A 12,153-nucleotide genomic window follows, 5' to 3' on the forward strand; every position below is an offset into this window, starting at 1 on the left:
CTCCCCTCCTTTCACTTCTTGATTTTCCTGCTTCCTTTCCTCTGCCCTGTCCCCATGCCTGTGGCACCGATCCACCAGTGAACCCCAGGCATTGCTGCAGAGGCATTCTGGGGCAGTGGTTACTAGCCTGACCTCTGGAGCCAACCGAACAAGTTCAAAACCCAGCTCTGCCACAACCTTGGGCAAGTCACTTAACCTTCAGTTTCCTTATCTCTAAAAGGAGGGTAATGATAGCACCTACTTCATACGGTTATAGTGAGGACTAAAGGGGTTGATATAGGTCAAGTGCTTAGAATAATGCCTGGCACAGAAGAAATACTATACAAGTGTTTATTATTCTTTTTGTTATGGCTATTTTTATCTCCCTCACTGGCAGCCTCTAGATGCTGCGTGATGAATCTGTGGATGTGTTTGGGTGTTTCGATGAGTTCAAGTTTTCATCATTCTCTCCTCACTCCTTCACACTGCTCTAGAGAGAGTGTAAAAAACACACACAGGTCATAACACATCAATCTCTTGTTCAAACACCTTCAGTGGTCCTCATCATCTGTGCAATCAAGTTCAAACCCCTAGGCATTTCAGGTCCCACACAATCTGTTCCCAACAGGTTTTTGCATTTTCATTACACACATACATCTGTCCAAATATCCTATACACCTGTCATGTTCCAAGTCAGCGCTGGGGTGGGATGGGAGGCAGGCTTTAGTCTCTTCACCCACAACCTCCCCCAGCACCGCACCTGCTCTCTCTTCCCACCAGATTGTGGCCCCCACGTAGACAATCGGAACTGCTAGGATCACATCAGATGATGTGCCATTTCCCACATGCCATACTCCTTCTGAAGCCACCTCTCACAGCCCAGACTCAAAGTCACTTCTTAAATAGAATCTTTCCTGATTCTCCCTTTTGTAAATAGCATCTCCTTCCTCTCAGAGACTATAACTTCCCTTTTAGTTTTTACAGTGGTTTACTTTGTACTTGAGTTGGTTTTCATGCCTACCTCTCCCAATAGCTACAAACCCTTGAGAAGAGGGGGAAGGGAAAACACAATCACGAGCACATATTCTATGCTGGGTCCTACGCTGGGTGCTTTACATATAGCAATTCTCCTAATCCTCAAACAAACCCCGAGAAAGTCCATATTGTTATTTGCATTTCAGACATGGGAAAACAGATGCTCACAAGGGCAGCAACTTGCCCAAAGTTGCCCAACTCAGTGGTGGTGCCAGGAGGGAAGTCCCTGTTCTTTCTGCCCACCCCAAACCACCCTGAACATGGAAGCCATGTGGTTAAATTTATTTTTGTGTCACTCATCACCCCATACATAGTGCTTTACTCAGGAGCCTCTCAGAAGAGGTTGCTTAATTGAATTACAATAAACTCTTAAAGGTAAAACAAAAATATTTGTAATGAACCATCAGTGTCTATGACATCGTGGTGGAACAAAAAGGAGGAAACCTTCAGTAGAAACCGTGCCTTGTGGGAAGTGACGGTGAGTCTCCCAGTCTCAAAGTTCTTTCCTTCCTTACGGCCTCAGGAGTAATCGGAAGAAGTGAGAACTGGGCCCAGTTTTCTGGCTTTGGGAACACCACCACAATATTTACTTCTATCCTTTGCCTCCCTGCTTCCTAATATTTTCCTTCATTTTATTTTCAAATATTTATTGGTAGCAAAAGAATAGCTTTAAAATGAATTGGGTATTATTATATTGCAGTACCTAAACTAGTAATAATTTTTACAGAGAAAATGGCACTAGTATCCCATCTGTACGACCTCCAGGAATCCAAGTTCCATGGAGTGGTAACGGTTACTTTGCCTTTGTGCTAATCGTTGGGTTTAGGTTACACAAACTTCTTTAGTAGTTATAATCACCTGGGATTGCCATTGTTACTTACAGCTGCCTAACAGATGTTAATTGGGTAGAGTGTGTTAAGTTCTGGTAGTTATACATTGTCTATAATTTGATTTTGTATTTCATTTTACTAAAATGCAGACAGGCTGAACGAGCTAGAAAATACCAAGTATCAGAAAATGCTCTTACAAAGAAGTAGAAAGTGTTGTTCTTCAAGGGTATAAGGATGGTTCAGTCTATCAAAATATTTGGTTTTGATATCATATCTTGATTAATACCAAATAATTATGAAGGGAGTTTGGTTTTGTGAAAAATCATGAGCCTTGAGAAAGATTTGAGTTTTTGTTCAATCAATTATGAGCTCTTCTCAAGAACTAAAACTATCCAAATGATTCAATACTTTAGCAGAAGACTAAATATTGATCCTACAGTATTAAATATTGAATATAACATTAGTGTTTATTCTTCAGATGATCTTTCTTCTTTAATTCCTTGAGATTTTAGATTCTGAAATTGCTTCTTAATCCTATTTCACCTTCCAATGTTAATCCTACTTTAATCATCAAGGTTATTCTGATACCTACTAGAGTTTTAGATCACATTTAACAATAATTGCTTATGTTCTTTGTACATTTTATAGCGCATTGCAGCCTCTTTTATTAGTGTAAAACATTATGCTTATTTTATAGTACTTGGAGAACATGTTTTATTTTATTGTAGAGGTTTATAGTTGTAGTTTTGCCTTTGTGATATATCGTTGGTTAGGCATCTTATAAACATTTATTGGGTGCTTATTTATCCTAGACAGATGCTGGGGACGTACAAATGAAAAGAGTTAGATACAATCCTTCCATTTGAGAAGCTCACATTCGAATAAGGATAACAGACATGCAAAGAAAGTTCTAGTTTTTGTGATTTATAAGAACCTAAGCATTTTATAAACTTAACCACTAATAAAATCATTATTTCAATGAGAAAAGGATGATTTGTTTTTCTAAACAATTTCCTGTGGGACATTATTTCTAGCTGTATATTGACACTTGGCAGGATCATGGGCTTTTGACTCTAAATTCTCAGACTATATCCACTGCTCTGCCACGTCTATTCACAACCACATTAACTGAAGAACACTGTCTAGGAACAGAATCATCTGTGTGGTTTTTAGTATGGATCCTTGTCAGGGGATCTCCCTAGAGATTCTAATTCAATAGGATGTGACCACAAATTTAACCACATTCTTTCTCATTGAAGCCATCAGTGCTCTCGGTTGCAAACAACAGAAGCCAGCTGTGGTTAATTTAAACAGAAAAGGGACTGACTGGAAGGACTTGAGGCAACTCACAGAAGCAATGATGGTTGAAAAACATGCATTTTGTGGAGAAAACATAAAGCTATTATTTCATGAAGAGTCTAAACAGGAAAACAAAAATACTTGCAAACAGGGAATTTGAGAGACTTGGTTACACAGAAGATGGGAGAGGCGAGAAACCCAACTGAAGAAGGTGAGACAGCTCTGAGATTCCTAATGGTGGTAAGCTTTTTCCACCCCTGGACTGGAAGCAAAAGGAGAGGAGGAAGTGTTATCAGATCCTGGGGACCAGGGTCACCTGGCAGAAGTTAGAACCATGGCAGGCCAGCCTGACAGTGGCTAGAACCATGGAGGAGATGCAGTGGAGGCTGGGGACTCTGCTGAAGACAAAGAGAGAGGAGGCTTCTTCGTTCTTCCTACTCTCCAGTCTCTTGCTAGTGTCCCTGACTGGTCAAACCTAGCTGGAATCCAGCTGAGCCAGGAGGCTAGGAAGACTCACAAAGCCCCACAGTGACACTGAGCAGCGCAGGGGAATGGTGAGACATGGACCTGAGGGCAAACAAGCCCAGAGCTGGCTCATGTTTGCATGAATCCAGGTTTTAATGTTAACTTACTGGGGGAGTTTGGGTACGTAATTTCACTCCTCGGGCTTTACTCCCTTCACAGTAAAATGGGAATGTTGGGCCAGCATGTCTACTGTTGACGATTCTTGGCCAGTCCCTGAGTTGCCTCCCATTTTACCTTAGAATTGTTTCTATGTTAGGAAAACATTATAATTCATATTCAAAGGTAGATGGATAGAAAGGTTTTAGATTTTTTTTGCAACTTCACACTATTATATCTGTGAAGTGATTTTTGCTTCACATTTACATGAATCTAAAATATACAAAATTGCCATTTTGGGGTGGTTTTTTCAGATTCAGCCAAACAGCCCAGAAAGATATGTTCCTGCACTTGCATTTCCACCTTAGGTAGATTCTTTCTTTTCATAGAAAAAAATACCAATGTAACAGTTTTTCATGGGTATTGTGAATGGTGGTTGTGGGAGACCATTTTTCAATGGAAAAAGATGGGGGTTTTTTTGGTTTTTTTTTTCTCTTTTTTGAGACAGGGTCTCTCTCTGTCACCCAGGCTGCAGTGCAGTGGCATGATCATGGCTCACTGCAACCTCGACCTCCTGAGCTCAACCTTGGCCTCCCAAGTAGCTGGAACTGCAGGTATGGACCATTACACCCAGCTTATTTTTTTGCTTTTTGTATTTTTTGTAAAGACGGGGTTTTACCATGTTGTCCAAGCTGATCTCAAACTCCTGGACTCAAGTGCTCCACTCACCTTGGCCTCCCAAAATGCTGAAATTACAGGCATAAGCCACCATGCCAGGCCAAGATGGGTTATTTCTAATTCATGGGAAGCCAGTTGAACAACTTGCTTCCTTCTCCCTCTATCAAAATATGTGAAGCTTGCCATGAGATGACAAACAAGGCCTGTAGAGCATTTATGAATAATGTCAGGAGACACTGGTTTCCAAAAGAACTTTTCCTTTGCCTCTAGTGGTTGATTTATTTAAAGTGGTTCAGAATCTTGCTCCTACCTAGGATGCAGAAAGCTGGAAAGAATGTTTCTTTTACCCTAACCATGAGAGAAAGTGAGATAATAACAAAATCGCAATTTTTCTTGTGCCTGTCTGAGAGCTGAGGTAGCACATCAAATAGCCTGAAATCTAAAGACAGATAACCCGTTTCCCCCAAGGGAGATGGGACATGTACATACAGACTGTGGCTTTTACCTGTGGCAGGCAGAACTTTCCTGCAAGCAGAAGAAAAAGTGAAAGGGGGTGGAACAAAAAAAAAATATTTGGAGAGATAATGGCTGAGATTTTCCAAAAACAATGAAAGATTCAGGAAGCTCAGAGAACCTCAAGCAAAATTAAAACCCAAACCAGGCAAAAGCAAAACAAAATCCTTAAAACAAAAAACAAAACATAAACAAACTTATACCTAGACATATCATTTCCAAACTGCAAAAACAAAATAAATCATGCAAGTAGCCCAAGAAAAAGAGATAATTACATAGAGAGGAACAAAAATAAGAATCACAGCAGACTTCTCATTAGAAAAATGTAAGTCGAAGAACAATTGAGAGACATATTTAAAGTACTAGGGAAAAAACCTATATATGATTGTTGGCCCAGAATTCTATATGGTGAAAAACATATCTTCCAAAAATGATGGAAAAATAAAGACTTTTTTTTTCCAGATAAACAAAAACAGAGAATTTACAGTAGACTTGTGCTACAAGAAATATTAAAGGTAGTTTTAGGCCAGGAAAAATAGGATATCAGACAGAAACGTGGATCTACATAAAATAGTTCAGAGAGAGTGATTCACCTAGAATACTTGGAGAAATAAACACAAATTCCCTCCCAAAGGATGTGCCCTCAACTGGCAATATAGCAGTGCTGCTCCCTACAGTATGGCAAACTGGGTCACTTGAAAACTCTCCCACCAGAAAATACCTAGAAAGACTGGATAAAAGATAATGTAAATAAATGCATAACTGAGCATGCACAAAAATAAGAAAAACTCATATCATTCCAAAACAATGAGGAACCTAAGAACCACACCAGTAAGTCACTGAGCTAATGATAGGTCTGCCCTGAGTTCCCAGTAGTCCAGAAGCCTGGGTTTTTAATAGCCCTGCTGGAACAGGAGACAAGGCCTCACAACGGTGAAGTTAGGCGACTGGGACCAGATCCCTGTATAAACCTGAGAAATATGAAGAACTCCCCCAACACACTCCCATCAGCAAAAGAAAAAGTGTCTGAGTTTTTAATTAAAGGAACAATGTTTCTCTAGGACATTCATAACTTGAACTTGTATCTTATGAAGGTGTGGGATTTGCATATGAGCTATCAGTCCAGGAACTCCTAAGGCAGGAAATTACCAAAAGAGTACTCCATGGTAGCCTAACTTTTGGGAACCAGGTAGAAGCAAATTCTAATCCCTTTTGGACAAATGAGTCATTAAGTCAGCAAAGGATGCCATAGATAAGGCCCTTCTGAAACAGAACTTAAATCCAGTATACACACACTACTTTTTAAAAAGAGAACTTAAATCCAGTATATACATACTATTTTTTATGGAAAAGAACTTGAACCCCTGCTTCCTTTTCCCAAGATGGTTGTTCTTTTTAAGACCCCACTGGTCAGTCACTTGCTCTCATGCCCCAGAACAAATCCTTCTTTTCCATCTGATAAGAGAGGTCCTTGAGAGATGGGATTGTCTCATCATTCTTATACCAGCAGTCCCCAGCCTTTTTGGCACCCAGGACTAGTTTCATGGAAGGCAGTTTTTCCACAGATTTGGGGTGGGGTGGATGTTTTCAGGATGATTCAAGCACATTACATTTATTGCACACATTATTTCTATCTTATTACATTGTAATATATAGTGAAATAATTACACAACTCACCATAATGTACATCAGTGGGAGCTCTGAGCTTGTTTTCCTGCAGCTAGACAGTCCCATCTGGGGATGATGGGAGACAGTGACAGATCATTGGGCATTAGGAGCATGCAACCTAGATCTCTTACATGCACAGTTCACAATAGGGTGTGTGCTCCTATTGTGGAGCACTGGACCGGTACCAGTCCATGTCCCGGAGGTTGGGGATCCCTGCTTTATACTGTCCCATGGTGTCTACACTGTGGTTAGTCCACAAATATTCAGATTAAAATCCACCTCTATCACTTACTAGCTCTGTGCTCTTAAGGAAATGATGTTACCTCTCTATCCCTCAGTTTTCTCATCTTCCAAAGCCAGCAACAGCACATTGAGTCCCTCTCACAGCTCATCACTCTGAACTCTTCTGCTCCCCTCTTCTATTTTTATTTTATTTTATTTTATTTTTTTTAATTTAATTTTATTTTTTTTTTTTTGAGGCGGAGTCTCGCTCTGTCGCCCAGGCTGGAGTGCAGTGGCCCGATCTCCGCTCACTGCAAGCTCCGCCTCCCGGGTTCCCGCCATTCTCCTGCCTCAGCCTCCCGAGTAGCTGGGACTACAGGCGCCGCCACCACGCCCGGCTAATTTTTTTTTGTATTTTTAGTAGAGACGGGGTTTCATTGTGTTAGCCAGGATGGTCTCGATCTCCTGACCTCGTGATCCGCCCGCCTCGGCCTCCCAAAGTGCTGGGATTACAGGCTTGAGCCACCGCGCCCGGCCGTCCCTCTTCTATTTTTAAAAGTCCTTGTTGGTTACATTGGGCTCATCCAGTGAATCCAGGATTATCTCCCGATTTTAACATTAGCTGATCAGTAACTTTAATTATATCTGCAATATTAATTCCCCTTTGCCATACAACATGATACAGTCACAGGTTCTGGGGATTAGGATATGGACATATCTGGAGAATCATCATTCTGTCTACCACACTGGCCATAGCTCATTTGAAGGAAAAAGAAAAGAGCAAACACCGATTATACAGCACTTGATATATACCAGCAGTTTCTACTGATTATCCCAACAACCTTTTGAATTGGCTGGTGTACTTTTCCCCATTTTTCAGAGGAGAAACCTGAAGGCCATGAGTCAAGGAATGTGGATGGTTCCCAGAAACTGGAAAAGGCAAAGAAATGTATTCTCCCCTGAAGCCTCCAGAAAGGAATGCAGCCCTGCTTTCACTTTGATTTTAGCACAGTGCAACTTCTGACCCATTAAAATGTAAGATAATAAATTTGTGTTGTTTTACGCCACTGAGTTTGTGACAATTTGTTACAATGGCAACAGAAAACTAACCAAGCCAGTTATAAAAATTCTCAGTCAAGACCAATTTATTTCTATATTTTCATGGGCCATTCTCTATACTAAAAGAAGCACTTTTATCCAGCATTTTGAAAAACCAAACAGGTAAGAGGATTTAGTATAATGTGGATATAAGATATTAAACCTGGAATTTTAATTTCCTCTGAGGATGAAGAGGAAGTCTACCCTACATCAGTGAGGTCTCCCAGCTTTGCAACTGAAGATTGTAACAAGCAGTTCCACCCCCAATGTTATGGTAGCAGATTACTTGAGCTGACTAGATTTAGCTATAATCAATCAAAAACAAGAGCCAAAGGCATGCATACCTACAAGTTTTGATGTGAAATACAGCAATTTTGTTGCCAATGTTTCGTACCAGCAGAATCTTCTGGGTGCTGTATTTGACAGGACAAGTGGAAAAATTCAGCTTGTCAGGAAAATCAAGAATGGCTCGCGCCCCTCTGGCTTTGATGGGTACAATAAACTTTTCTCTTTCAGTAACACAGGTCAATGTATGGGAGTAATCCTACAAGGGAAGGGTACAATCATTATTTGTTGAAAAAACATGATCACGATAACTGTGCAAGAAAAAGCATTGATAAGAGGCATTTTGCAAAACAACTTTTAGTATATTTCTATGAAAACTTAAGACAATTACAGAAGTATTTTCAATGAGATTGTCTTTTCTGTGAGAGAGAGAGAGAGAGAGAGAGAACAGATCTAGTGTTAAAACCTACAGCTGGTAGAGAAACTATGTTTCATGTGTTTCCCAGGCAATAGGGAGGTAGGATGAAGGTCAGTGGCAGGGTGGCAGGCCAGGCCCATTTCTCCTGTAGATCCAAGAAGATCCACAACAGTTCCCTCAGGTCCTCCTTCCAAACCCTAGTTCTCCTTCAAGCCCATGTATTAGAATGATGTTTCTAATTAATGGCCTCTTTCTGCCCATACTCTTTGCAATGTGACTTTGCAGCTCCTCCATCAAGAAAGAAGCCTCCACTCCACTTGCTTTCAGCAATAAAAGGTGGCAGAAGTTATGCTATGCCAGTTTCAAGCTGAGACCTCAAGAAGCTTTGGGCCTATCCAAGTCTTGCTCTTGGAACCCTGCCAATGGCATGTGAACAAGCCTGGTCCAGCCTACTGCAGGATGTGCCCCTGGATGCTCCAACCAAGACCATGCTAGACCAGCCTAGAGCCAGCTGATCCCCAGATATGTGAGCCCAGCTACAATGAACAGAGTTCCCCCACTTGATGAGAGGACCCAGGCAAGACCCCGAAAAACTACCCAGCCGAACCATAGTCTCGTGAGCAATAATAAGTGCTTATTATTTTAAGCCACTAAATGTGGGATTGTTTGTAATTATACAGCAGTAGCTAACTGATGCATAAGTCAGTTGAAACCTCACTTCTTGCACAAAGCCATTTCTGACCACTCCAAATAAAAATGCTGAGGCCCTAGGCATCTCTCTTCCCCAGTAATAAGTTTAAATGCAACAGAAATGCTGAATAAAGTCACTCTTTATGCCATCTCATAAGACAGAAATAGAATACTTGCCTGCAACGTAGCAAAGAAAAAGTTAAGTCACCGTAAAAGGTACCCGATATCTAAAAAAAGCTTTGTTTTCCTTCATTTTAAGTTTTCTCATCCTTTTATTGTGTGTTTTAGCTGCAAGGCAATGTTGATTAATGAAAAGTCATTTTGAACATAAATTTCCTTTTGGTAACCATGTGATAACTGGTAGTAAGTGGTGGAGGTTTTAACAAAAGCTCTTTTTGGGCTTTGGGCATAGAATAAGAATGGGACCATCTGGCATACAAATTGGCATACAGGGCTGGCCACATACTCAACTTCATGAAGCCACAGAACAAGCATAAAGCAGTGGCATCCCCAGTTTATTTATTCAACTATGTTCACTAAGTGCCCAGGTGCCAGCACGGCACTGTGTTAGGTCTAGCAATACAACCAATTAGGAAATGCAGACATGGTCACGGTCCTTCTCCAGCTCACATCAGGATGGAGGAGATGATGAACAGATGAATAAAGGATATGTAATACACAGTGCAACTCACATACAAATAAATATAAAGCTAAAACTGCCAGGAATGCTCACAAATAGCCTTTACGCCTGTAGTTCTATCTGTCCCCTTGGGCTCCAAACTCATAACCAGCTGCCCAGTCAGCATCTCATTGGATATAAACTTATGTCCCAAACCAAAGCTCCTGATGAATGTCACTGCCTGCTACCGTGCATAAAGATTTCTGCTGAGGGCCAAGAATGGAGGCAAAACAGCTTCAGCCCAGAGGGGGAACCTTTTTCTAGTACCGACAAAGGCTCCACAAAGACAGCTAAGGTCTGACCCTCTCTCCACTTGCAGCCTCCTGGTCTCAGTACTGGCATTTGCATCCCTCCAGCGGTCTGGCTTTAGAACCCTGAAATGAGGCATCCCTTCATGCTCTATTTCTCAATTTCTTGATACAATCCATAGGATCTACCTTCAAAATATACCGGACTGCAATCACTCCTCACCACCTCCACTCCTGCCGCCCTGGTCCTAGCCACTCCGATCTTTCCCAGGCTAACAGGACTTTCTATTTCAACCCTTGCTCTCCTAAAGTCTATTTTCCACCCAAGGGTCAGAGGGATCCAGCAAAAATGTAAGTCAGCTCAGGCTGCTTCTCTGCTGAAAAGCACCTAGGCTGAGGGTGGTGTACTATAGGGGGTCTGGTGGCCTAGTGCCCCCATCATTTCTCTGGCCATATCTCCTTCTCTCCCCTGGGTCCTCCTGCAGCCACAGGCTTCCCCTTCAGAGCCTTCACACATGATGTTCTCCTTCCCTCTACTTATTCATGGTGCTCACCCTCTCACCTCTTCAGCGCTTGGCACAGCAATCCACTCTCTCCCTGAGGCCTCCCCTGACTGCCCTATTTTCACTGGAACTCTCCCCTCTCCTGCCCCATCACTCCCTTGCCTTCTGTCCAGCTTCAGTCTTGCCCAGAGCCATCTGCTATATCGTATATTCTACCTCTCCAGTGAGTGTACTGCATGTCTCCCCCATATTTCCATGTCAAGAGGGATCTGCCCATCTTCTTGCCTTCTGTATACCCAGTACCTAGAACAGAGCCTAGTACTCAGCAACTACTCCACAAATACTTCCCGAAGGAAGGAAAGTTAGTAACAGAACATTCGGTAGTGATGAGGGACGGGAAATAAATCATGATATGGGGACAGAGAGACTGGAGAGCTCTTTCACATGGGGCGGGGCGGGGGGGACAGTCAGGAAAGGCCTCTATGAGGAGGGGACACTTCAGCAGAGACGTGAGTGACAAATGAAGCCATATGGATGGATGGCTGTCTGGGAGAAGTGTGATTTGGAACCTGTGGCCAGAGGGGCGCAAGGGAAGGAGAGTGGTTAGACACATGGCCAACAGATTGTGGGAGCCAGATCCCACAGATCTTGTAAGCCATTGTTAGGACGTGAGAGGGCTGAAGGCCTTCCCGAGGCTGAAAGTTGATCTTGATGTAACCTGAGTAACGTTTTAGAAAAAGCGGTGGCGGCTGTGTGGGCCATGGACTGCAGTGGGAAGAGGGAGGCCAGTTAGGAAGACACTGTTGTAGTCCAGGCATGAGACAACACAGATGTGGACTTGTGTGGGCTAGTACTTAGCCTAGCATTTAGCAAGTAGTAAGTACTTGATAAATGTTAGTTGTCCTTATCAAACTTTTGTATTAAGTACAATATGTGTAAGGCAAATAGGAAAAATTCAACATATGTTTATTCTCGTTGGTAGGGAGCCATCTAGCCATCCATATACTGATAAGGATAATAATAGAACAACATAATTTCAGAAAGTGATGAGGGCTTCGAAGAAAATAAAGCACAGGAAAGTGATAATATCAGATGGGGTTAATTTAGGTTAGAATAACTAAGGAGGTCTTCCTGAGGAGGTGACCTTTGGATGGGGACCTGAACAGTAAAAGGAGCCAGCTGGGTAAGTCTAGGAACAGAGTGTTCCTGCCAAGGGGAATTGCAAACATACAAGTCCTAAGGCAGGAGTGAGTCATAAAAAGGAATAAATAGGATTCATGAAATTGATTAAAACTGGGTTGCTAGTATATTCTTAAATAACTTAAAGAATGTAACTGGATTGTGTGTAACTCAAAGGATAAATGCTTGAGGGGATGAATACCCCATT

The 12,153-nt window shown here is 41.9% G+C and overlaps 1 protein-coding gene across 4 annotated transcripts in view; it reads right to left on the reverse strand.

Moving 5' to 3' along the window:
* HYDIN (HYDIN axonemal central pair apparatus protein) overlaps positions 1–12,153 on the reverse strand; it is a 415,044-nt gene that overhangs the window by 339,213 nt on the left and 63,678 nt on the right. For all 4 annotated transcript variants that reach the window (XR_004179730.1, XM_021932150.2, XM_021932149.2 and 1 more), the window contains exon 6: positions 8,288–8,487. Coding sequence is in view for 3 of the 4 variants with exons in the window: in XM_021932150.2 (XP_021787842.2) it covers positions 8,288–8,487 (200 nt within the window). In the remaining variant the exon portion in view is untranslated. The remainder of the gene's footprint in view (positions 1–8,287; positions 8,488–12,153) is intronic.

This window comes from Papio anubis, chromosome 18 (genome assembly GCF_008728515.1).
Source record: "Papio anubis isolate 15944 chromosome 18, Panubis1.0, whole genome shotgun sequence".
Lineage (NCBI taxonomy): Eukaryota > Metazoa > Chordata > Mammalia > Primates > Cercopithecidae > Papio > Papio anubis.